The sequence below is a fragment of the Tribolium castaneum genome, chromosome 6 (genome assembly GCF_031307605.1).
Source record: "Tribolium castaneum strain GA2 chromosome 6, icTriCast1.1, whole genome shotgun sequence".
In the NCBI taxonomy this organism is placed as follows: Eukaryota; Metazoa; Arthropoda; class Insecta; order Coleoptera; family Tenebrionidae; genus Tribolium; species Tribolium castaneum.
The window spans coordinates 625,478-653,126 of NC_087399.1; the positions used below are offsets into that span (position 1 = coordinate 625,478).

The following is a 27,649-nucleotide window of genomic DNA, read 5'->3' on the forward strand; positions in this document are numbered from 1 at the left end:
GAAAATCTTGCGAAAAAATTGAATTATTTGCGCTGAGAAACAAATCGATCCACAATTTCTAAGAAAACACTTGACATTTTCTTAGAAAACAGCGAAAGTCCAATCGTATGACCAAAATTACCAATAATAAAGCACCGGTTTCTTGTCGCCTTTTTAATCGCCTTGTGATTGGTCTGTTCTATCATTGGGAGTGCAATATCTCACCGATATCCAATGACAAACGCCTCAATCGTCTTGCAGTTTTTTGTGCGGCAGATAAACATGTAGGAGATTTTTATTGGTCAAATTATTCATTCCTGGGACAAATAAGACACGCAAACTGGTTTATGGCCGGCCCTTCACACAGACACGATTTCTGAACTTTATTTTAATTTCTTTCTTTTTAACAAAAATCTATTAAATATTAGGTAAATGTTCGGGGAAATACCTACTTGTAAAAAATACGTGATCACTTGACTCTTAATGTTTTCCGAGTGACAATTTAACGGTCTTTCAGATGCGAAAATTAATTTTTTTTAACTGCATTGAATTAAGAAAACAATAAAATAAAATGTTAGCGATAATTAATGGACGTAAGATTCCGACTGAATTTTTGACGTGCCAAAGCCAGGAAAAAAATGATTTAATAAAATATATCGACTTTATTCATACTACATATACATATTGTCAACAACTCTAGTAGCTCTAACCTAAACTAATGAAGAATGTAATAGTGATGCATGAAAAATAGATTCTATGAAGTACACTTCTTAAGTTAACAAAATAGTTCTCTTACGTAAAATTTAATACATCAGGTAATCTTTAAAAGATACGGCACCATAATTAAAGCAACCTCAGTAAAAAACATTTGTACATGAAAGTGTGGAATAATTTGGTGTTGAATTCACACTAAACTGGACGCTCCCAAGCACTCATTATCAATTTGTCCCGACAAGCTCGGCGAATTCCCCTTGGAACTCCCGTAAACTTTCGTCGAATAACCCGAGTCGTTATTCGTATCCCTATCAGCTGTATCTTGCGGATTCTCCAACATCCTGGTCGTGCTCTCGAACATTTTGCTCGAATCCAGCATTCTGGCGCCTTCAAGCCCCGTTTTCCCCAACTTGGCAAACCTCGAGTTGAGATCGTAATACTTCTTTGACGCTATTTCATTGTCGTAGTAGTGTAGACGGTAGTTGGGGTCGTGGTGGCTCGTCGAAGGCACATTTCGGGAGTAAGTGTCGTTGTATCTGATGTTGGACTCTTGAATTTTCACGATGGGTTCGATGTAGCGCGAGTTGGAGTCCACCAAAGCAGTGTTGATGACAGTGGGGCTGTAGACGCCGCTCCTGCTCCTGGGGGCGTCGTTTGGGACGTTCTCGTAGTTGGGCATGGGACTGGCGAGGTTGGAATCGCCCATGGGACCCTTGAACTGGGTCATTCGCATGGGACTGTCTTCATCGTCGCTGCTCTCACTGTTGTTGCCAGTGTTGTTTTGGGCACTGGTTTGCTGCTGGATTCGGGCCACTAGCTCCTTAACGGAGGGTCGCTGCTCCGCTTCTTCGGCTTCGGGGGGGTCCAGCTCGTCCAAACTCCTGAAAAACACAACAAGAAATAATAATAATATGACTTAGGCTGAAATATCCATAGGGAAAAGGCATGTGTCAAGAGTAGAAAAATATCATATAAAAATGTTATTACTTATGAAAATAAATGTCTTTTTCTGTTGCAATTTTATTGTTTTAAAATTCTCGCTAAATAGTTCTTTAGGTAGATGAGTATACATACTCATATACCGGAACATTTATCGAGCAATAGCTCCGAAACTATTAGAGATAACCCCATGAAGTGTATTATTGTTAGAAAACTCTTTGCATAATCTATTTTTTTCAAAAAAGATTATTGTTCTCCGACTAATAGTTTCCGAGCAAATTGCTGCTAAATGCAAAAATTGGTAAAATTTTAAAAAATTCATAAATAAAAAACTATTGGAAATTTGGCAATTTTCTCGATGCCAATCGATTCCTCGGATCATTTTGCATAGGCAAGGATCATAATAGTTCCACTTTTACCAATAGTTCAGCCGTAATTAAATAAATAAAAAAAAATTAACACCCTCCCACAAAATTTTATTCAACAAAAAAATTCATAACTCAAAAACTAAAAGTCGTAGATCAATGCGGTTTGTTCTATTGAATTCAGTGGCTCATTTTCTGTATTATACCAACTTTTTACGAGATTTAAAATTTTCAATTTTTTTGTCTAAATTTAGGGTAGCCATCTGTCATAGTGAAAAATTTTATTCATTAAAAAAATTCATAACTCGAAAACTAAAAGTCGTAGAGCAGTGCGGTTTGTTCCATTGCATTCAGCGGCTTTTTTTCTCTGTTATACTAATTTCTCACGCAATTTAAAATTTTCAATTTTTTTGCTCAAATTTTTGCTGAGTAATAAATACACTTACTTACCTTCAAAGAGGTGAAAAAAAAATTTTTTTAAACTAACTCCAGCAAATTTTTATGGACTTCTACATGTCTTAACAACCCACAAAAGTTGTTAAAAGTCCACAAAAAGTCCAAATGTTCGATTTTTTGATGTTTGATTTTTTCAATTTTCGTCGCAGTTTATGTCGGTTTTGGGTACCCGGAACATTTCTCGAGCAATAGCTCCGGAACTATTAGAGATAACCCCATAAAGTGTATTATCTTTGGAAAGCTCTTTAAATTATCTATCATTTTCAAAAAAAATTATTGTTATCCGACTTATAGTTTTCGAACAAATTGATGCTAAATGCAAAAATTGGTAAAATTTTAAAAAATTCATAACTAAAAAACTATTGGGAATTTGGCAATTTTCTCGATGCCAATCGATTCCCCGGATCATTTTGCATAGGCATAGATCAAAACAGTTCCACTTTTTACAATAGTTTAGCCGTAAATGAGAAAATAAAAAAAATTAAAAAAAATTTAACCCCCCCCCCCCCCTTAAAATTGGTCAATTTTTAAAGTGTCTCAAAATCAAATGAAACCTATTCTATCTTATAGATTTTGATGTGCTCTTTACGATGGAACAAACCGTTTTCTTCTAGGTCTTTTAGTTTGGCCGTAATCGGCGTTTGAAAATTAAAAAATTTTTTGCGAGATATCGCCTTGAGTCCTATGCCGTTTTGTAGAGTTTTTTATTCCGGTTGTCCTCCATTTTTCCGTTTCTCGATATCTTTAATAGTTTCGCCGTAATTGGCGATTGAAAATTGAAAAAAAGTGAAAATGGAAACCTTTTTTTGCGTTTTTCTCGGAAACTGTAAGACTTAGAGCAACGAACAAAAAACCATCTGATAGCGCTTAATTTTATCTATTTTTTCGACCAAACCCGGAGCCGCTCCGGGCAACGGTTCCGGCTACAGAGGCGATCAAAGTTTTTCACTAAAAAAATTCATAAAAAAAAAACTAAAAGTCGTAGAGCATTGCGGTTTGTTCGACTAAATTCTACGGCTCATTTTACATATTATATCGATTTTTCACAAAAATTAAAAATTTAAAATTTTTTGCCTAAATTTAGGGTAGCCATTTGTCATGGTGAAACATTTTATTCATTAAAAAAATTCATAACTCGAAAACTAAAAGTCGTAGAGCAGTGCGGTTTGTTCCATTGGATTCAGCGGTTCATTTTCTGTATTATACCAACTTTTCACGAGATTTAAAATTTTGATTTTTTTGCTCAAATTTAGATAGATGATGATTACACATATACTTTAATTTTTCATTTTTGTCGCTTTATTATTATTATTATTACAATAGATAAATTTTTGTTTGTGTTTTTTTTTACAATTACCTTGCGGCTTGCATGGGCGCCCGTTCCAACTTATCCAACATTTCCAAACTCCTGGACCTTGGTAATTGTGGTTCTTGGATTGGATTCGAAATAATCCTTTCAGAGCGTCGTCCATGCGCTCCTCGGTTGAGTTTTTGTTCCAGACCGGCAACCCTTTGTCCCAATCTGACTTGAGCCCTTTGTAGTTCCCTTTTATCCCTTTCCAGACGTGCCTCCAGGTGCCGGAACAAAGGGGCACAATAACAAGTGTATCCAACTCCCACGGGACCTTTCCGGATGTTTCCGGCCAAGTCCAGGTAGTATTGTTCCCCACGTTTGAGGGGTTCCTGAGGGAGGGAGTCCAGACGTGGGGAGGGAAACGCCTCCGGGTCTGGATAGTAGTGGCAGCCGTAGGGCGACCAGTGGCGCGGTTTTTCAATCCTATTAACAATGTCTGGAAAACAATAATTTATTTTTTTTTAATTTAATTTTTTAAAAACAAGAATTAATTTTTTATTGAAATTACTTTCACCTGAGTTGTGTTTTGGGTCAAACCGCACTTTGCTCTTCGACCTCTTCTTGCTTTTCCCTTTCTTGTCCTTCTTGGCCACACACTCGTCCAAAATGGTCAGAATCTCGTTCAAGTCTTTTCTCAACGCGATATCTCTTGCGGTTTCGTTCTGTTTATTCCGCACACTTTTATCACAACCCGCCTCTAGCAATATCCTTGTTAACTTCCGCCTTCCCATAGCTGCGGCTATGTGAAGGGCGGTATCACCGTTTTTATTCTGTTCGGAAACACGACACTGCGCTGAAATTAAAATACGGGTGACTCCAGCATGGCCATATCTTGCAGCTGTGTGGAGAGCGGTGTCGCCGTAGTTGTTCTGGATGTCGGGATCACAGCCGGCAAGGAGAAGTTCCCGACAGGATTGGTTGTGGCCGTTCTGGCAGCAGAGGTGGAGGGCTGTGAAGCCTCCGGCGTTGGCTCGGGAAAGGGTGGCCCCGGCGGCTGCCAGGAGGCGGACGGAACGGGAGTAGCCCTTCCAGGCGGCTTCGTGCAACGCGCTGTTTCCGTGCTGGAAACGCGGCAGATTAAATCATCTATTTTCTTTTTTTCTACTAAAAAAATCATAACTCAAAAAGTAAGAGTCGTAGAGCAAAACGATTTATTCCAGTGAATTCAGCGGCTCATTTTACGTATTATATCAATTTTTCACAAGAATTAAAAATTCAAAATTTTTTGCCTAAATTTAGGGTAGCCATTTGTCATAGTGAAAAATTTTATTCATTAAAAAAATTCATAACTCGAAAACTAAAAGTCGTAGAGCAGTGCGGTTTGTTCCATTGAATTCAGCGGCTCATTTTATATATTATACCAACTTTTCACGAGATTTAAAATTTTCAATTTTTTTGCTTAAATTTTGTGATTTAATCATTCACTTACCTTCAAAGACATAAAAAAAAATTTTTTAAAACTCACTCCAGCAAATTTTTATGGACTTCTCCATGTTTTAACAACCCACTAAAGTTGTTAAAAGTCCACAAAAAGTCCATATGTTCAATTTTTTTATGTTTGATTTTTTCACTTTTCGTCGCAGTTTTTGTCGGTTTTGGGTACCCGGAACATTTCTCGAGCAATAGCTCCGGAACTATTAGAGATAACCCCATAAAGTGTATTATCTTTGGAAAGCTCTATAAATTATCTATCATTTTCAAAAAAAATTATTGTTATCCGACTTATAGTTTTCGAACAAATTGATGCTAAATGCAAAAATTGGTAAAATTTTAAAAAATTCATAACTAAAAAACTATTGGGAATTTGGCAATTTTCTCGATGCCAATCGATTCCCCGGATCATTTTGCATAGGCATGGATCAAAACAGTTCCACTTTTTACAATAGTTTAGCCGTACATGAGAAAATAAAAAAAATTAAAAAAAAGTTAACACCCCCCCCTTAAAATCGGTCAATTTTTAAAGTGTCTCAAAATGAAATGAAACCTATTCTATCTTATAGATTTTGATGTGCTCTTTACGATAGAACAAACCGTTTTCTTCTAGCTCTTTTAGTTTGGCCGTAATCGGCGTTTGAAAATTGAAAAATTTTTGCGAGATATCGCCTTGAGTCCTATGCCATTTTGTAGAGTTTTTTATTCCGGTTGTCCTCCATTTTTCCGTTTCTCGATATCTTTAATAGTTTCGCCGTAATTGGCAATTGAAAATTGAAAAAAAGTGAAAATGGAAACCTTTTTTTGCGTTTTTCTCGGAAACTGTAAGACTTAGAGCAACGAACAAAAAAACCATCTGATAGCGCTTAATTTTATCTATTTTTTCGACCAAACCCGGAGTCGCTCCGGGCAACGGTTCCGGCTACAGAGGCGATCAAAGTTTTTCACTAAAAAAATTCATAAAAAAAAAACTAAAAGTCGTAGAGCATTGCGGTTTGTTCGACTGAATTCTACGGCTCATTTTACATATTATATCGATTTTTCACAAGAATTAAAAATTTAAAATTTTTTGCCTAAATTTAGGGTAGCCATTTGTCATAGCGAAAAATTTTATTCATTAAAAAAATTCATAACTCGAAAACTAAAAGTCGTAGAGCAGTGCGGTTTGTTCCATTGAATTCAGCGGCTCATTTTCTGTATTATACCAACTTTTCATGAGATTTAAAATTTTCAATTTTTTTGCTCAAATTTCCTGAGTAAAATACACTTACCTTCAAAGAGGCGAAAAAAAAAAATTTTTTTAAACTAACTCCAGCAAATTTTTATGGACTTCTACATGTCTTAACAACCCACAAAAGTTGTTAAAAGTCCACAAAAAGTCCAAATGTTCGATTTTTTGATGTTTGATTTTTTCAATTTTCGTCGCAGTTTTTGTCGGTTTTGGGTACCCGGAACATTTCTCGAGCAATAGCTCCGGAACTATTAGAGATAACCCCATGAAGTGTATTATCGTTGGAAAGCTCTTTAAATTATCTATTTTTTTCAAAAAAGATTATTGTTCTCCGACTAATAGTTTTCGAGCAAATTGCTGATAAATGCAAAAATTGGTAAAATTTTAAAAAATTCATAACTAAAAAACTATTGGGAATTTGGCAATTTTCTCGATGCCAATCGATTCCCCGGATCATTTTGCATAGGTATGGATCAAAACAGTTCCACTTTTTACAATAGTTTAGCCGTAAATGAGAAAATAAAAAAAATTAAAAAAAAGTTAACACCCCCCCCCTTAAAATCGGTCAATTTTTAAAGTGTCTCAAAATGAAATGAAACTTATTCTATCTTATAGATTTTGATGTGCTCTTTACGATCGAACAAACCGTTTTCTTCTAGCTCTTTTAGTTTGGCCGTAATCGGCGTTTGAAAATTGAAAAATTTTTTGCGAGATATCGCCTTGAGTCCTATGCCATTTTGTAGAGTTTTTTATTCCGGTTGTCCTCCATTTTTCCGTTTCTCGATATCCTTAATAGTTTCGCCGTAATTGGCGATTGAAAATTGAAAAAAAGTGAAAATGGAAACCTTTTTTTGCGTTTTTCTCGGAAACTGTAAGACTTAGAGCAACGAACAAAAAACCATCTGATAGCGCTTAATTTTATCTATTTTTTCGACCAAACCCGGAGCCGCTCCGGGCAACGGTTCCGGCTACAGAGGCGATCAAAGTTTTTCAATAAAAAAATTCATAAAAAAAAAACTAAAAGTCGTAGAGCATTGCGGTTTGTTCGATTGAATTCTACGGCTCATTTTACATATTATATCATTTTTTCACAAAAATTTAAAATTTAAAATTTTTTGCCTAAATTTAGGGTAGCCATTTGTCATAGTAAAAAATTTTATTCATTAAAAAAATTCATAACTCGAAAACTAAAAGTCGTAGAGCACTGCGGTTTGTTCCATTGGATTCAGCGGTTCATTTTCTGTATTAAACCAACTTTTCACGAGATTTAAAATTTTCAATTTTTTTGCTCAAATTTCCTGAGTAATACACTTACCTTCAAAGAGGTGAAAAAAAAATTTTTTTTTAAACTAACTCCAGCAAATTTTTATGGACTTCTACATGTCTTAACAACCCACAAAAGTTGTTAAAAGTCCACAAAAAGTCCAAATGTTCGATTTTTTGATGTTTAATTTTTCCAATTTTTTTAGCGTTTTTGGTCGATTTCGGGTACCCGGAACATTTCTCGAGCAATAGCTCCGGAACTATTAGAGATAACCCCATGAAGTGTATTATCGTTGGAAAGCTCTTTAAATTATCTATTTTTTTCAAAAAAGATTATTGTTCTCCGACTAATAGTTTTCGAGCAAATTGCTGCTAAATGCAAAACTTGGTAAAATTTAAAAAAATTCATAACTAAAAAACTATTGGGAATCTGGCAATTTTCTCGATGCCAATCGATTCCCCAGATCATTTTGTATAGGTATGGATCAAAATAGTTGCACTTTTTCGAATAGTTTAGCCGTAATTGAGAAAATAATAAAAATTAAAAATGCGTAAACGAATCCAAATCGCTCGGACACTGTACTTTACGCCTAGATCTGGCAATTTTTTTGCTGCAAATAGATATTGTGATGAACAAAAGATAGTAGTGCAGATTATGATTTATTGCAGCAAACGTGTAATCTCGCTGAATTAATAGCAAAGCTCGATGTTAATGGTCGTCGGTTAATTGGAATACAGAAATGTGTGTAATTACCAAGTCTGAATTATGTCAACTAGCTATTTATCTGCAATTTTCTAACATCAAAGATTGGTGTTTCAACAATAAACCAGTTCTTGCACAAGAAAAAATCAATCCAGAACGGTTCACTTGTCCAATGCAAATATTTTTTATTATTAACAATTTAAACAGAACCAGAACTAGGCTAATTAGTTTTCTATAAAAGGCACTCAATTTCACATGATTTTTCCAGTCTAGTGTATAAATTAATGTTAACTTATTTCGCAGCTTTTGCCTATTGTTTTTTACCAAGTCAAACGGTACCACAGTTAAATGCCAACTGGTTTCACTAAAACGCATTCAGAGAAATTACGTTTATTATTAGTTGCCTGCTTTAATAGCGAAGTAATCGCAACTTTACAATAAAATACGATTCCATTCTCTATTAGCGGCGGCGTGTTTTACAAATTTTATCGTACTTATAGTGCCATGGACTCTCTTCAGTTAACTAGTTATTTATGAAACATAAATTACACAAGCCATTTATCCAAGAAATGGTCTGAGCATATGCAACCACATTAAATTTATTCGCCATAAAATTGACAAAGTATGATTATGATAAGTTTAATTAAAAACACCTGATCCAACAATAAAGTCTGACGGCAAAAATAGAACGCATAAGCCCATAAAAATGAAGGAGGTTGTAAATACGATTATTACTACAATAAATACAGAAGTAACGAATCATGTCTAAATTTAATATTAATTTAAAGATTCTCGATTTTTATCAAAGCTGATTCAGGTCAGTAATGGAATATGTCGCTGTAATTTATCTCAGCATCGGCTCATAAATCAATAGGCGATATATTTTATCGCAAGGCTGGGCTGTAGATCATTTAGTATTTAAATGTGGTTTAATTATCTCAATATTGGTGTCGGCTAACATAATTAATGCGATTAAATCTCCGAGCATTGAATGTTTTGTTTTACATCTTGATGGAAGTTTGATTTGTGTTTTTTCTTGAAAGTGTTGAAAATAATTGCTTCCTTGCAAATACTTTGACTCCACAAATCAGAAACATTATTGAGTAGAAATGATTTGTGTTGTGATTGTAATTTATTGCTTCCTGTGGTGTTTTCAAAAAATATATATTTCTACTTCATTTATTTATCTAATAATTTTATGCCCACTTAAATCATAATTCTGTTCCTGTCCACGATATAAAAATATAAGTCCATAAAAATTCAATTGGCTTCAGCTCTGGTGACCATCCCGAAATAACGGTCGCTTGAAAATAACTCAAACATTTAAAATCTCTAATTCAAATGTCAACAAATAACAAGTTTAAGGCGGCACATTATTATATTTTCGAACCAACAAACCGGAAAATCATCTATAATATCTATAAATATCGCGTTTTAGTCAATAATTTACTTTTTACAGCTTTATGATAAGTGCTAATCTAGACCACACTAAATCGTTACGTTTTAATTAACCTGTGTCCACTTAATGACCAATAAAATTCAGAAGCAAAAACCCTGCTGAGACCATTACCCTAATTTTCAAATATCTTCACACACATACTAATATTTTTTTCGTAAAATTCTGCTTAAATAAATAATGTTATTTTTGTCCATTTGAAGATTAACAAACTACAAATCCTTTCAAGCGACTTTTGAACTAATAATTCACATTTTCTCAATGTAAACTTACTCATTTCGCAAGTTTATACTAAAACAAACCAAAAAATCACACATTTTGCTAGAACTTTACGTTGCTTTTGCACTTTGAAGTCTCTAAAAGTTTCCATGTAAAACAACTTTTTTCGATTTGAAGTCACTTTTTTTTAAATATCCTTTAAAGAAATAAAAAATACCATTTAAAATTGTTTATTTTAAAATTTATTATTTTCTCCTAATATTTTACAAAAATTCACTCACCACACTATCTTGCTTGTCCACATCTGCCCCTCTGGCTAGCAGCAGCCGGAGGACTTCCTCGTGGCCATCGGCGGCGGCTCTTTGCAAGGCGGTGCAGCCGCCCCCATCCGGACTGTCGACCTCCTTGGGGGCGGCAACATTCAGTAGGAGTCTGACGACGGCACCGTGGCCTGCACTCGCCGCCAAATGAAGGGCAGATCTCCCGGTTTCGTCCCTTGAAAAGCGGACGCAACGAGCCGCCCCCAAGTAACGAGTGCACGCTGCGACGTCTCCCGCGCTGGCGGCGGCTCGGAGCGCCGCCGCCGCTGCACCGCCTCCGCTCCCGGCGCTGCTTCCGCTCATCCAGAGCCATCCGACATACTACCTACAAAATAATTGTAACACAAAATACACAAAATATGGTCCTGCGAGCCGGATCCGATCCGGCTCGCAGGACCATATTTTGAGCATTTTCATGCTATTAATGCTGAAATAATACAGTGGCATTTAAATTTAAGTTTATTATCAACATAATTTAATAGATTTTGAAGTTTGAAATGAGTTGAGTGTCACTCGAGTCCACTTTCTACGTTTGTAATAAAACCCAGTGTTAACACGCGTCCATTTCTTCCCACAATTTCTTAATATTTGTTCAGCTGCATTCCAAAAAGCCGTAAACGAGGCCGTTTTCTACTGATATATTTATTACAATTTTTAATTGCTCCGACTTTTCCTTGGCTAATAACTGAATTTATTTGCAATTTTATGTTAATAGACACAGTTTCACATGTCTCTATCTCGATGAGGATTATTATTTTACGGTACAGACGTACGAGTAAAATAACATTTCATCGACATGCGTAAATAACAAACCATCCATCATAGGAAACACGAATGTGGCATGGCTGAAGGCGAGTGTTATTTATCGTTGAAGAGAAATCTTGCGTTACTGCATTATTTCATCGGCGCGAAATGCAGCCACTAAGTGGCAAAAATCAAAGGTTTTGCCTTAATCCACTTGTTTTTCAAATTAAAACATTTATTAGTGCAATTTTTCGGTAAATTCCTAAATGTCCAGCGAAGCATATTGAAGAAATTACTTCAATAATAATAACAAATTATTTTTAGTTTTATTTACCTTCTACCAAACAAAAATGCTAGTTACAATTTTTTGGAAAATAATTAATTTTCTCGTTGAAAATGTGTTCTTGGTCTGCTGACGCGCTCTAAAGTAGAAAGTTTCTGACAAAAAGACAAAAAAAAACAAAAAACCAACAATTAATTCCGAAATGTACTTTCTGAGCTAATATTTTTTGCTTTAGCGCACTTTTTGTTGAGAAATTCAATGGATTCGAAAAATTTGTCAAACAAAAGCAAAAACGAAATGTAAAATAACTAGTTTGAAGTGGAAAGTTTTATAAGAAACTCATTAAACGTATGATTTTCTATCACATTTCCTCAAAATTTCGCAAAAACTGTCTGAAAACTTACTAAAATTGCTATAAATTCTCTTTTCTCTTAAAATTTTTTTGAAAAATCCAAAAAAATCACACCTTGAAGTGAGTTAAAAATTACTTTTCTTGTTTTTCTCGAGCATCTAAACTTATGTTTTTTGCTAAATTTTGTGGAAACAGTCCAAAAATTACAAAATTCTGTGTTTTTTTTGGCACAATTTCAGCAAAACTGACTAAAAATCTACAAAGTAGTGCTGTTTTTACCACTTTTGAGCGTTTACGCAAAAAACTTTGCTAAAAATTAAAAAAAATAAAAACTGACTGAAAAATTAGTAAAATTCCCTTTTTTTAAAAAATACTTTAAAAAGATCAAAAAATCACATATTAAGGAAAAAAAATTAGCATTTTTTCCCTTTCTCAAACCTCTAAACTTCTGTTTTTGCTAAATTTTGTTGAAGCAGTTCAAAAATTACAAATTTGAGTAAAAAATTATGTTTTTTTGTTTCTTCCATTTAACAAAATTTCACAATTTTTTTTTCAAAAATTTTCAAAATTTCATAATTTTCTTAAATTGTTCTTTAAAAAAGCCAAAAAATCACATATTGAATTTAAAAAAAATTCTTTTTGTCCTTCACATCAGACTTCAAAACTTCTATTTTTGCTAAATTTCGATGAAATTGTCCAAAAAATTACACATTTGAGACAGAAATTATGCTATTTTTGACTTCTATTATCACATTTTTTTTTAAATTAACCAAAAATCTACAAATCAATGCTGCTTTTGTTTTTTTTTTTGACGCAAAAAACTTTTTTGCGAAAGATTTATTGTAGGTTTTTTTAAACTATAATTAAATAAATTATTATTTAAATAAATAAATCGATATTTCAACGATAAACTTGCAAAATTTGAAAGATTTTGTCAAAATGAATTGAAAATCGTTAAAATAGTTGTGTTAGTGAATTATTTGCAGTGAATTTGAAACTCACCAAATTAGAAAGAAATCTTAAATTACAATAATTAAGTCCATTTTGTGTGATTGTGTCAACACATTTAGAGTTTTTTCAACGAGAAATTCACTATCATTTCAAAAAAAATCTGTCGAAACGGAGCAAAAATCTCTCAAAATAAGAGAAATTTATTATTTTAAAAACGTTAACAATTTGAGAAAATGTGTCAAAATTAAGTGGAAAACAAAATTTTCTGCGATTTATAAAGTAACATTTTCAGTGACTTATTATTACTTATTAAATAAAAAAGAAAATATTTTAACATAAATTAAATAGGCAGATGTTCATATTTAGAAACTTTGTACAAGGTCACGTGACCCGTTTCAAATTTATTGTCCTCTTTTGTTTATTAATAGTTGTCCAAAACCTTTGTTATTCTGACGCTAGTTCCCGTTCAAGTCCTGGAATACATCAGTGCTTCAAACCTAAATATATAATTCCCTGAACCTGTTATTTACATTTTTTGCAAAGACATCCACAAGAAAATGGTTTAAAATTTGCGCAAAATCCGGAAGCCAATAAAAATCAAATTTGTTGAATCCACAAACACATAAAACGCGAAAAATTCGTTATGATTTAGTGTTTACTTAATAATTGCCTAATAAATAATTCATTCGGTGGAAGAGCCGCCCATTTTGTGCGGAATTTCTGTAAATACGGCAGTAGCGAGCGATGGGCGTGCCCTAACGGAATTCAATTGTCAATTTCCTCCAGAAAAAATCTGGAAACGTGTTATCTGTCTCTGATAAAGCGGATCCCCGTTAGCTGGCTTTCAATTACTCGAAATTACCACATAACTAAGAAATAAAATAAACTCGTTTAAACGTCGGTTTGTTGGATTTTTCGCTGGGTGTGAGTTCGCATGTTTGGTCCGCTTAATGGGCGACAAAACGTCCATTTGCATATAATCGGCACTACGTGAAAAGTTTCGCCAATGGGTAAAAGTTGAAAGCCTTGAGAGAGGCCGCGGTGTTTCGTAAGCGCATTTTTGGCGATCCGTAATAACAATGCACACTGGTTTTGTTTATTAAACTCGCTTTGCCAAAATTTTGAATAAATATAGCGGCAAAGATTTATTATTGCATTAATAAACTGGCGGTTTTCGCGAAATTGCGGTTTCAATCTGTTGCAGATTTGTCACAACAGCAATTCTTGTAAATCTATTGGCGACTGTCACAGTGTTTGCGAATTTAGTTGAGCAAGGAAAGCTTGAAATGTTTGCAGGGGAAATAATGGGCTATCCAGTTGATTAATTTTATTGCGTTTTCATGTTTGCTGCTGAGATCTAGAAACAATATTAGATTTAATCACACCTGACGTTGGCTTAAATTTACGATGGATTTTCTGCAATATCCATACAAAAAATTAATAACTGCCTGAGCAGAAATATGGCGAAAAAAGGACATAAACCGCACAAGGAATGCACTGCCCGCAAGTCACTAACGGAAATGACCACCAGCTAAGCAAAAGGTGGAGATTTTTTCAACAAAACGTTGAAAAATGTTAGTTTTTGGCTTTGGCAAAATTAGGTGTTTCTCAGTTCGATTTATTTAAGTAAAACGTGTTCAAATGCTCGTTTTTGGACCAAATATTCAACATAAAGTAAAAAAAAAAATAACATCAGTTTTGACAAGATATGGTAAATAAGTTTTATGTTTAAAAATAAACTAAATTGACTGAAATAATGATTTAATTTTTTTGTTGATTGTTTTCCAAACATTTCTGTTTCTGGTGGAAAAACCTGTTAAACACTCAAAAAAAACTATAATTTTCGACAAAATTTAGTAATTTTTCAGTTTGTTTTAGCAACACCTCTTAAATTTTAACTCTAAAGTTGTGTTTTTTGGACCATTTTTATGTCAAAATTTTAAGAAAAAAACAGCTAAAGCGAGAAAAACTATGAACAACTTCCATTTATTTTGTGATTTTTAGGTGACTTTTGAGAACATAAATAATAATTTTGATTAAATTTTTTATTTAGTTTTCAATGCTTTTTTACAAAAAAAACTTAGTTTTTACCTCGACAAGACTTTAAATTAATAAAATAACGCATTTTAATATAATTGATTAAATTTTCAAACTGTTTTTAACGAAATTTTGCGAAATAATTGCGTTTTTGACTGAATAAGGTGCTCAAAAATTACTAATTTTTGTTTTTTTTCCATCAAAATTTTGAAAAAAAAACAGATTTAAAAATTAATCGTAAAAGTTTTGTTTTGACGACAAAAAATGTGCTAAAACTTTCGAAAAAAGACAAAATATTACCATTTTCGACAAATTTTGTTGATTTTAAGGCTTATGTTTGGTTGGCAAATGACCTAGAATATTCAAAATAACAAATATTACAATTTATTTCGGCCAATTTTTGTTGATTTTTTGGTTTGATTTGAATAAAATTTTATAAACATTTCCATTTCTAAATGAAAAATGTGCCCAAACCCAAAAAAAATAGTTCTTACTTAAACAGGATTCAAAGAAGGTAACACCATTTTTAGCATAACTGGGCGATATTTTAACGTTTTTATCAATATTTTGCGAAAAAATTGCGTTTCTAGGTGGAAAACATGTTTAGAAAAATGCGAAAATAAAATAATTTTGAAATTAAATTCGTGATTTTTCTGTTTCTTTTAAAAAAAATCTTGAGAAAAAAACGGAGATTTGAGCTCTAAAAAGTTCTTAAATGCTCAAGAAAGGCAGAAAAAACCTCAAAATAAGTTAAATTCTCAAAAAAAAAACAACATAATACCATTTTTGGAGATTTAATGATTTAATTTGAACAAAATTTTGCAAAATAATTAAGTCTTATTTCAGCAAAATCTTTAAAAAAAACTGATTTGTTTAGAAAAATTTTTGAATAATGAATTTCTTTTTCAAAAACGAGCTAAATCGAGTAAAGTAAGCAAAAAGAAAATCAATTTCGATCAAATTTCGTGATTTTTCAGCTAGGACAAGACTTGAAAATAGCAAAAATTATCTAAAGCCAATAAAATTCCACATTTTCCACTAATTTTTAGGCGTTTTTTGACCAAAAATGACTAAACCAAGTGGAATAGTCATTTTTCCTTGTCTCAATTACACACACGCGGAAATGGAAGTAATTTGCTAAGCGTCCAGCTTGCCATTTATAATTTTAAAGGAAGGAAATGAATAATAAATTGGTGCCTCAAAAAATCCCGAAAAAAGCAGTTTTAAAGCACGAGCATCTCAATTTCCTGCCATTCCTTCACTATTTACTATCACCAGAAAATCCCGCCCACTAGCGCAATGCCAGCAAAGTCACGCAATAACGCTGTTTAATTATCACAACTTGTAAACGCATGTTTTCATCAGCTACCTTCACAACACAATGATTTTCTCACAAACCAACGGAATACTCCCATTTTTCGCCATCTCCTACCGTTATATATACCAAGTTGAATTTTTGCCAGACACACCTCGGGCCATTCAAAGCGATTCAATCGACTGTGTAATTATTCTTTAATTGGATTATATGATATCAAGTATTAAGATGATGCGATTGTCAAGATCGTGAGCCAGTTTTTTTAATGGTTGTGTGTTTTACGTGAACTGTTACGGTTGCTGACGATTTTTATTATGTGGTGGACCGAACCGATTTTGTCCCATTGAGTTCGTGTGGAACGTGAGCGTGATTGAAATTGAGAAAAGTGACAGGCGGGAGATTAATTTGTCTTCGGGTTTTTGGGGATTATTCTAATGACAAACGCCCACCAGGCACTCCTTCAGTGACGACATTGTACGCTATTTATCTGTCATTTGAGACGATAACACTGCCCAAAAGTTCACAATTTTTTATGTTTTTCCAAGTACCTACTAAATGACTTAGACATGGTTAAGCGAAAAGGTCAAAAGTAAAACTTTATTGTTTTTTTTTTTTTACTATAAAAATCCAAATTTGGATTCAGCGCTATAAGTTAACTCATTCTTTATTAAACAAATCATGAAAAAAATTATGAAACTTTTAAAATAGCCAAAAAACACAATTTTTGGCGAAACTGGATGACTTTTCGACTGTTTTTCAACAAATTTTTGGAAAATAATTGCACTGCAAGCAGAGAAACGAAATAAAACGTTAGAACAAAGCAATAATAATGTCGTTATCAACCAAGTTTAGTGATTTTTAGATTTCTTTTTAATGCAATAGCGAAAAAATCAAGATATTTTTGTTCACAAACATGCTCAAAAGCTTAAAAAAAGGAAAAACGTTACCATCTTTAAATAATTCTGTATTTTTTTTGAATCGAGAGAAATCAGCAAAAAAAATTAATTTTTCAGTCAATTTTTAGCGAAAATGCTAAAAAATTAAAATAAAAAGTAAAAAAAACCTTAACAAACAATAATGTCATTATCAATTTAACTTGGTAATTATTTGATATTTTTTATCGAAATCTTTAAAAAATACATATATTATAGTTTAAAAACGTGCTTAGAAGCTAGAAAATTTAAAAATTTTACATTAAGTTAAAAATGTTAGGAATTTTTGAAATTTTTGGCTTCTAATCGAACTAAATCGAAAGAAATCAGCAAAAGAGAATTTTTCAGTCAATTTTTGACGAAATATTACATAAAAATTTAACACATCGCTTAAACATCAAAATTTCCGGCTTGATTTTAACACGAATTTGCTAAATAATTGCGTTTTTTTAGTAAAAATATCAGAACATAAATAAGCCAGAAAGGTATTATTTTCAACAAAATTTAGTGAAATCAAATAAACAACTCCATTTAAAACAATTGTCTTGTTCTAAAGGATAAGTTTTTGGCTGAAAAACATGCAAAATGTTCAAAAAATAAACTAAAAATTGAAAAAAAAAACTAACAAATAATAAAGTCAATACGTTGTCAACCTAATTTGATCATTTTTCGATTTTTTTACAAAATGTCAAAAAAGTCCAGATATCTTAGACCAAAAACCTGCTTAAAAACTTTGTTGCTTAGAAATTTTTTGTTTTTTTTGGCTTCTAAAGGAACTAAATCCAGAGAAATCACCAAAATATAATCAATTTATCTGTAAATTTTTAACAAAATTTTACATAAAAAAACATGCTTATACATCCACGGTTGGTGATTTTTCGTTTTTTTTTTAACAAATTTTCGAAAAAACCCAGACATTTTAGTTCAAAAATGTGCTTTAGAGCTTCAAAATGTTAAAAACATTACCAATTTCAGGAAATTTTGGGTTTTTGTTTCTAAATGAACTACGGCAAAATAAAATCAATTTTTCAAGCCACTTTTTTGTCGTACTTTAATGAAAATGCCTAATGACTGATTTTCTGGGTGTTATAATGAAACAATGAAACAAAAAACTGTCTTCAGTGACTTTTTAGGTCAATTTTAAACCGAGTTATTAGATTTCTGTTGAAACCACAGCATTAGTTTTTATTTTTGTATTTAAATTTGTATTTTGTTTCTTTCAGAAGTTTAGGGTCTGAAAAATGAAACGTGTGAAAATTGTGAGTTTTCGTCTAAGTAGTAAAATTTGTTGGCCAATAATATGTAATCGTAACACTTTCGACTCTTCCTGGAGTAAAATATCCGTTGTCTAAATATTCAGACACTACTAAACACACGCTGTTTACTATTGCAAATTTCTCCGGAACGCATTAAATAAACTAATGAAATTATGCACGCGGAGAGTACTTTACGTCTTGCCTGTTTACTTGCAAGCAGTTGGTTCCGGAACTTTACCACCAAAATGGTTGACACTGACCCAAATGAGTTAATTAAAACGCTTCCATTTCCAAATAATTTATATTTATCCAGTTTTTATACAATAAACATTTTGCTCAACGATTTATAGCGACAGCGGAATGGTTTTTCTTCACAAGTGGTATTTCCTGTTGCCGTGCTAATTGTAGAGCCTTTTCACCATCTTCACGTAACGGCCAGTTATTGGATTCGTATTTCAAACAGTTTTACGAAAATTCAAGTTCAGCCAGCAATTCAATATCCTCTCTTTTTTGCCTGTCAAAGAAAGTCGGCCACCGCAACACAACACAACGAGAGAAATTTATGGCATGTCCCGATTAGGATTCCAAATCGCCTTTAACCAGACCACTGTGCGTTATCTCGATCACCGAGGTGTGAAAATCGTGAGAATTTAAACCAACATACACGGCAACAATTAAAAATTTCTGCATGCCAAAGACCCTCCCAAATAATCACAAACTGTGGCTTTGGGATAATTTATGGAACCAGCATTTGCATAAACACGTCCCCCATTCATCCACACCTACGATTCGAGACAGCAAGCGACGATTTAACCTCTCAACTCTGGAAACGATTGAGTTGTTATTGCTTTCAATTTTTTATTATTTTTTACAATTTGCAAATTAAATCGAGCCTTGCACCGGAAGCACATCCGGAAATGCCTCTCATTTGTTTGACAACAAATTCAGGGGAACACTTTCACATGCAATAAACCAACAACAGTTGGATTAAAATGTTCCGCGCTTATTACAACCAGCAGATGTTCGACTTGTAATCCAATCAAGACGAACTTCCAGTCGTTTATTTGCAAACAATTCATTCCGAAATGAAAATTTAAATAAGACACTAGACGAGAACCGTAATTTCACGGCGAATTAACTCGAAAAATTGGCGGCAATTTCCCAAAATTTAAGCCAGTGGGTGTCTCAAATAACGTACAAAAACGACTACAAAAAATATTTTTTTAATCTCCTTTATTATCATTAGTAACACGATAATGTAACAACTACTAAAAAATGACAAATTTAATTAATCCAGGTACAGTCACCATCAAAAAAAATGTCACCTCTAGCTAAAACCGCAGCCACAAATCGACTGTCCCAAGCAAAAAAACATAAGTTTTTATGCTTAGATTTGTTCTAATATTCATTAGCAATTCTTAGCCTAAACTAATAAACAAAATTGTTTTTTCCATCAACAGCAATCGCATTAGAATATTCCTTTTCCCAAGGTACAGTATTTACAAAATATCTTAAAAATAATTTAGTTGATTAAAAAATTTTGTTGGGCTTTTGCTATCCGGTCCAATTGCCCGGGTGTCATTCTTTTTGATCGTGACTGTACGCACATTCTAAAAATTATTTATCCATTCGGGAATTTTTGAGCCCAGTTATTATCTTTTCTCATATTAAATTTTTGCCAAACTGTTGGCTTTTTTCAAAGACGCAACACATCTAACCACTTGGTGCAAACAAAGGCCTCTGTTACGCGAAGAAATTCCATTACACCATTGTTTCTCGTTTCAATTCCCTCAAATTACTCCAAGATTTTTGATTGCATTTAATGAGTTTGTGGTTTTTTCGCTATTAACGCCAATCATTCACTTGCTCCTTCATCAGGTGTTTTAATTAAAAGTGATGCAAAATCTAGCCATAAACTGAGTTTCCCACTGTATTTGAGACCACCTTTGAACGTGAAATTTATGTAGCTTTCAATAAACACAACGACAGTAATTAATCCATTTAATTCGCGTTTAATTAGCTTATCAATTAAGCATTGTTGGGGCTTTCACAAGATTAAGAAATAATTTTGAGATATTTTCGTGCACTTATCGAATTGACATCATATTCGAATCCAGTCCGGTCGCATTCCGCAGCTGTGTATTCAGAAAATTTCGTTATGGGCCCGCATTTCGATCGAATAGTGATGAATAGTTGTGTTGCCGTACAATTTTCTCAATTAATTCTTTCGCCCTGCTGTCAACGGTGCAACTTAATCCGGTGTAATTACGAGCTTGGATAATTGCAGGGTTGGGGCAAATTCTATTAGTTGTGTTTTGGTGGAAAATTTCCCGGGGCAATTTATTCATATATGGCGCTCCACGACCAGTTTTTTCCCAGCAATTCTAATCTTGATTTATTGTTGTAGTCGTCAAAGCCATAATGATAAATCTCGCGTTCAGAGAGCGATTTTTTCCCGAACAAATTGAGTGAGACGTACGTGCATTTGCATAATTAATTCCGTAACACAAATTTGGGATTAGCTGCAATTAGCGGGGTTTTGAAAGCGATCTGTTTGTTTGGGCAGGAAAAATTTATCTGACATGGAGATCAAGTCAAATTGGCTAGAAAACATCATGTCAGAAATAAGCCTGCCATCTTCAATTTATGGAAATCGTCCAGGACCGGCTTGGCACAATTCAATTCTGCTGGTTTATATCCGTGTGGGTGTTTTATGTCACGTTTCGGTGCGAGATAACGCACCTAAAAAATTATTTTCTCCCGATTCTTCTGGACTGGGGCCAGTATAAATGTAATTTATCTAAATCGAACATTGCCACCGATTGAGTACTCGCCCAAAACATCGATTCTATTCCAAACAAAACGTTGATTTACGGCCAAAACTACGAGGGATTTTCAGTGCGCGTGTTATGAACCCACACCGGCTGAGTAAATTACAAATGTCACACAAAAGAGCGGAGGTTGAGCTTTATTTAAAGGCATGCCAACGTATCAGCGACTTCCTGGACGAGATAAAGATCAAAATAAGGGCAAAAGCCAGTGAATTAAAAAAAACCTATTGCTTGAATTGTATTTAAATTTCACGCCTGTCATTGCTCTCTTCCAAGAATCCAGCAGAAAAACAAGAAGAATTTTCTCATAATAATAATAATTTATTTTGATTTGTCACTTTTGTGTCTCCCGTGTCATGTTTCAGAGAAATTACTGCTCTCACCGTCCCATGTTGAAATTATCTAATAGTACAGAGAAAAAGATATGGGCCACGCAAGCCATGATTTGTGACCATCTATACCTTATGGTAGCGTGTCTTGCCCATGGCTAAATGTTAAATGGTTATGGTCAGCGTGTGGTGGTCTTAAAAAAATTCTTCGTTGGGTAGTATAGGCAATAATTAAAAAATTAATTAAACCCAGTTGAACTTCAATCTAATTCAGTAACAAATTTATTATGTACCAACATTTAACGAGAGCTAAAATGTGAAAGTTTTTTGCTAAAAATTAAGATAGTGGAAAATTTCATTCAACAATAAAAATTCATAACTCAAAAACTAAAAGTCGTAGAGCAATGCGGTTTGTTTCGTTGAATTCAGCGGTTCATTTTCTGTATTATACCAACTTTTCACGAGATTTAAAATTTTCAATTTTCAAAGAGGTGAAAAAAAAATTTTTTAAACTAACTCCAGCAAATTTTTATGGACTTCTACATGTCTTAACAACCCACAAAAGTTGTTAAAAGTCCACAAAAAGTCCACAAAAAGTCCAAATGTTCGATTTTTGATGTTTGATTTTTTTCAATTTTCGTCGCAGTTTTTGTCGGTTTTTTTGGGTATCCGGAACATTTCTCGAGCAATAGCTCCGGAACTATTAGAGATAACCCCATGAAGTGTATTATCGTTGGAAAGCTCTTTAAATTATCTATTTTTTTCAAAAAAGATTATTGTTCTCCGATTAATAGTTTTCGAGAAAATTGCTGCTAAATGCAAAAATTGGTAAAATTTTAAAAAATTCATAACTAAAAAACTATTGGAAATTTGGCAATTTTCTCGATGCCAATCGATTCCCCGGATCATTTTGTATAGGTATGGATCAAAATATGTATTACTTTATGGACTTTATTTTTGTACGTTATATACTTATTTTTTAATTTTAAACAATTTTTGTATCTTATAAAACTTTTGGAATAAGAATAATTTACATAAAAGTGTCAAAATTGCAGTGTTCGCCAATTGTTAATTTTTATTGTAAAAATTTATTTATTATAATTATTTAATTGTAATTATTAATTTTTCCAAACCGACAGTGTGGATTTTAATTAGTTGTGTGAGAGTCCTACTTTTCTAGGATTCTCAGTTTTTGTGTAATAAATTTAAAAAAGTGTGTTTTAGTCAAAAAAATAAATTTATTTCAAAAATTAAGCAGACTCGACCATTTTATTCGCACCTAAGGCGAAATCTCGTTCTGTGAGAAAGACCAGCCCTATAACTGGTTTGACTGTTGTCTCATTTGTCCTACGAATGAGTAATTGACCAATAAAAATATAAAAATCACCTCCTACTTGTTTATCTGGTGCACAAAAAATTGCAAGACGATTGAAGCGTTTGTCATTGGCTAAGGGTGGGGAACTGCACTCCCAACTGTAAAGCGGACGAATCATAAGGCGATTAAAACTGAACAAAAAACTGTTGTTTGATTATTTTGTAAATGTCGGTCAAACCACCTGGAATTTCGCAGTTTTCTAAGAAAATTTCACGTTTTCTATAACACTTGGGTTCAAAAATCGTGGATAAATTGTGGATTGATTTGTTTCTTATTTTCCTCTTATTGTTTTAGTTTCTTATTTTCCAATATTTTACACTCACTAAATTTTTCAGTTTTTCGTTGTTTCACTGTCTTATAATTTCTTATTGTTCTTACTTTTTTTTACTATAATTTTCTCATTTATCACTCTTTCAGTCATCAAGATCTACAGAATTTTAATCTTACTGTTTTCAAATTTACACATTCTGAAAATAAAAATCTTATTTATCCTAAATTCTGTGTTTGACGCCTAAATAAGGTTCTTAGCTAGTGAACATGAATCCGAGAAAATCCAGAAATGAGCAGAGAAATAACTTAAATCATTTGAAACCCGTTTATAAATCGTGCCTCTCTTGGAGCATCTAGATGCTAGATCTGAGATCTCGCTCCACAACAACCGGTGTCTTATTCGCATCTCCCGAATTTAAAAAATAATTAAGCAGAGGTTGTAGTGGCCCCTAATGGCGCAATTAAACCACAATTTAATACTTGTGTATCTCTGTCAGTGTTGATTTAACGACAAACGTCTTTAAGTCATCTCGCCAGGAAGCAATAAAACTTTAAAAAAACCGCTGCACCTACACCATTGCGAATTTTTCCGCGACTTGGCGACAACACAGCCATCAAAAGCGTGTCGTATTGTTTTAATGCATTTGATAAAAACAACAATAAAGACGATGACCCCGAATTGATCAATTCTTTGTTGCATACCTGAAATGCGCTTAATAGAGCCACACGTGTCATAAACTCGGATAAAACCTCCCATAAAATGATAATTTACTAGAATTTATTTCAGTAGGCGAAGGAAGGCAAAGAACGACTCGACCATAACAAACTCGTTACATTATTTTAACGATAAGAATTTACAATAATATGGCGTTTCCTTAATCCCCCTTTAAAATAAATCAGACGTTTTTTTTCGTTTCAAGCGAGATGATGGGCAAATGGTGTCATAGTAATCCATCAAAGTTAATAACAGGTGTGCAGAAACCGGACGGGGGAAAAGAAGACAAAAGAAATGGGGCAAATAGATCAGACTGTAACACCAAAAGCAAATCAATGGTGGAATGCAGGATGTAATCAAGATCAGGCATTAAGCCTGGCTTGGCACTAAATAAATTCGTGATAGAAATTTCTTGTACCTGTATACAACTAATATTTTGTTTCTTCAGAGAAACGGAAGAAAGTAGTTAAGTACTTATAATCAATGGAACATTAACTGATTAATGCACCTACTTCCAAAGTAGGATCATAATGACACGCTTGATTAACTTGCAGTGCGATTTTTTCCACAAATTGTTAATTCATATGATAGCATTGTTAGATACGGAGTTGGAACACATCTCTACCGTTAAATTGTCAGAAACAATGATGTTTGAAGGCACTCCAACATTTTTCATACGACTTGACAGCTTCTCAACGTAGGAGAAAAACAGTTTTAGTTTTATTTAAAATGGAAACAGTTCGTTTTTTTTTTAAATTGCAAATTAACGAGTAAATGAAAAAACAACAAGATTAATGTCTTAATAAATGCAACCTGCTTGTTTTTACTGCAATAAATTAAACATTCAAATACAAATACAGTGGAACCTGCTTATAACGAATTGCACCTGTCACTTAAAAAATCGGTAACTCTCTTATTAGTTTTAATCATATTTGGAGAATTAAAAGAGAGAGCCTATATCTGTTCTCCAGTGTGTCCAAAATTGGAAAAAAAATTAAATGAACCCAAAAATTTTAAGGTTAAGATTAGACAACTTCAAGTGTCCATAACTTAATTTTTTCAAATGGGATGTCGCAATTTTTATTTCACCAGATGGAGAAGAATTTTTTTCTGCATCGATCTGGGTTAGCATTCCCTATACCTATCTGTGATAATTTACAAGTTATGTTGGTTTTTTTGACTTTGTAAAAAATTTCTGATTAAGCATAGCTATTTTGCATAGTTTGCCATGAAAACAAACATTAAACAAACGACAAACTCAAAATTGTGTTGTCCGTCCTGTGAAAACAAAATAAATTCATTTAAAAAACTTTAATTTCTCTCATTTTTTCTCTAGTTTCCATGGCAACCTATGATGGCTAATGAATTTCTCAATTCCAACAAAAAGTTATTGTAACTTGAAATTTATTAAACATAGGTATAGAGAATGCTAATATAGATCGATGCAGAATTAAATTCTTTACGACTTAATGAAATATAACTTGTGGCATTTCATTTGAAAAAAATGAGTTATGGGTGCTTAAAGTTCTGAAAACTTAACTTTAAACCTTTGCGGTTTGTTATTCTTTTTTAGAAATTTGAAAACACCAAACGAAAGATTAAGGCTTCCTCTTTCGAACAAGCTAAAAATTATTTCTAAATTTTAAAAAATTACAGTGTTATCGTTTTTTGAACTGGAACGTGCAAACTCAAAAAAAAATTAAAAACCCAAAATATTTCGTAAACGGCTAAATTTAGGTATAGGAAAAGCTTATGGAAACTACCTTAAAATAATTCTAGTAATCCAAAAACGCATTAAAAAATATAGCCTTCCATTTAAAATAAGAAAGTTGATAGCGACTTCCGCCATAACCGGAAGTGTCACCATCTTGAAAATATTTTCATTGAGCAGGATCTAAGAGATTATGGTCGTATACAAATTTTCAGATGACTATCTTTATTAGAACTACTAATACTTCCAATGGGGGGTTTAGACGGACACCCTGTACATATTACTGTTTCCTGAAGGTTTTATGTTTTTTATTTCGTTGTATTTCATATGTACAGTAAAAATAACTGCTAAGGAAACACTTTTCTAATTTTGATGCATTTTCGAAGTTCGTTATAATCTGACTCCACTGTAGTAAGAAATAGGCGGAACGGGAAGAAAATCATATTTTATTATTTTGCGCCCCTTATGCGCACACCTGTTGTTGGTAATCCATGTGAGAGTGGAAATTTCTCTTTTGTGTCACTTCTTTCACAAACGACTAAATAAATACAATGTTTTTTATTGTGCAATTAAATAATTTTTATAGAAGTGCAGTGTGAACTAGGCTTTTTGCGCCCATTAAAATTAACTTTAATGGAAGTAATTTATTTATACGTAAAGCATTAATTTCGCAAAAACGCAGCTAAAGAATTTTTATTCGTGTTTTAAGTGATGTAGCATGAAATTATATCATTGTAGTAGTAATGTCTTAATTATAACCCCCCTGGCCTTGCGATTTTTAATAGAAGCGCTGTTTTGCTTACTTTCGCACGCCTAAATATTTTCGCAATTAATTAGCCACTTGTCCAAAACCAAAATTTTGCTCAAAAAATAATTACACCTGTTGCGCATTTAGAGGCACAATAAAGAGCGCTTATTAGGTGCAAACATTCCTCGAGTTATTGGAGTTTAATTATGGTAGATTACCCGAGAGCGAAATCGAATTCTTGATAGATTTTTCGAGAGTTATCGTAATAACTTAATTGGGTAGGAAAATATTTGTTTGGTTCCGCTTTTCGGCCAAATAACCCATCAAGCGTTGCATTTTTTCGTTACCTTATCTACATTCCTTGAGAGTCGGCTTCCTCGACATTGGCTTTGCGATAGTTAGAAGAATCCAATAGCACACAATCACATCATTAACACTGCGGCTATTTAAGTCGGGTCTGACTAACTATTATTACTCTTGACCACGCTACAATTCTTCAAAATGTGCGAGGTTTATTTTAAAACGTTGCAAAAGGCGAGCTTTAAACACACACTGGCTTGGAGCACCGCACCAACAACGCCATTACTGCTGAGAGCACCAGTTGACCACTAGAAGGTAGCTTGATGGACTGGCATTCACCTGGGAATTTAAAACGCTCCTCTCTACGAGGAGACCAATGATACTGCTGCTTACACGGACTGGCTTTTACAACAAACCGACCAACATTTGCTACATTCAGAACTATTTTTAGGAACACGGGGAAACTCTTTGCTTTATACTTTGCCTGATTAGCGAGATTTCGGCGATTTTCTAACGATTCGCCAACTGAAGACACAAGAGTAGGCAAACAACAATGCTCTTCACCGAAGACAACTCTTCATTCTTACACTCAACCAGAAACCCATCCCAATTATTTTTTCCCAAAATTTTGAAGCACAAAAGCGCCCAGGTTCTGTTAGTTTATGTCAGTCATAATTTAGTGGCATTGCCGAGAAATTGGACCAAAAAATCCGTCTGAACAACAATGTGACAAGGAAGTGTTCATTTTTACGCACGAATTTGAAAAGACAGTAAATTATAGGTACCTACTGTGGTACCGTTACAGCCAACGGGAAAATATCAGGTCACGTGCTTCTAATAATTTAATTCGACTTGGAAATGACATAATAAGTCCAATTTTTCTGGGCACGAGACTGAATTTTCAATTAAAAATTCTCACAGTGAATTACTATGATTTGGATCAGATAACGATTGGAAAGTGGGCAATTATTATGAATAATGTTATTGTTGCGGTCACAATCTACAACTTATTACAGTTGTTTGTTGGCTACTGCAGCGCAAATGATTTGGCTTTTACTTATTGCTATAAC

The 27,649-nt window shown here is 33.3% G+C and overlaps 1 protein-coding gene across 3 annotated transcripts; it reads right to left on the reverse strand.

Annotated features, from left to right (window-relative positions):
• Window positions 1-621: 621 nt before the first annotated feature.
• Window positions 622-27,080, reverse strand: dgo (diego). 3 transcript variants are annotated; one of them, XM_008199301.3, is made up of 5 exons: window positions 26,627-27,080; window positions 10,392-10,755; window positions 4,316-4,868; window positions 3,811-4,243; window positions 622-1,574 (listed from the first exon to the last, which is right to left on the reverse strand). In XM_008199301.3, exons 2-5 carry the CDS (start codon window positions 10,731-10,733, stop codon window positions 884-886), a joined length of 2,019 nt encoding a protein of 672 aa, XP_008197523.2. In that variant the 5' UTR covers window positions 10,734-10,755; window positions 26,627-27,080; the 3' UTR covers window positions 622-883. The 3 variants fall into 3 exon arrangements, with proteins under 3 accessions (XP_008197523.2, XP_015838486.1, XP_064213709.1); XM_015983000.2 differs by having other exon boundaries at window positions 4,322-4,868; window positions 26,627-27,078; XM_064357639.1 differs by lacking the exon at window positions 26,627-27,080 and adding an exon at window positions 16,167-16,185.
• Between the last annotated feature and the right edge of the window lie 569 nt (window positions 27,081-27,649).

Bases quoted from the DNA above. Each gene is read 5' to 3' on its own strand.
- dgo (XM_008199301.3), bottom strand. From the start codon at position 10,733: ATGAGCGGAAGCAGCGCCGGGAGCGGAGGCGGTGCAGCGGCGGCGGCG. The intron at 4,244-4,315 runs GTAATTTCAATA...ATTGTTTTCCAG, and splicing joins AAAACACAACTCAGGTGAAA to ACATTGTTAATAGGATTGAA. The intron at 1,575-3,810 runs GTAATTGTAAAA...TGTGTTTTTCAG, and splicing joins GCGCCCATGCAAGCCGCAAG to GAGTTTGGACGAGCTGGACC.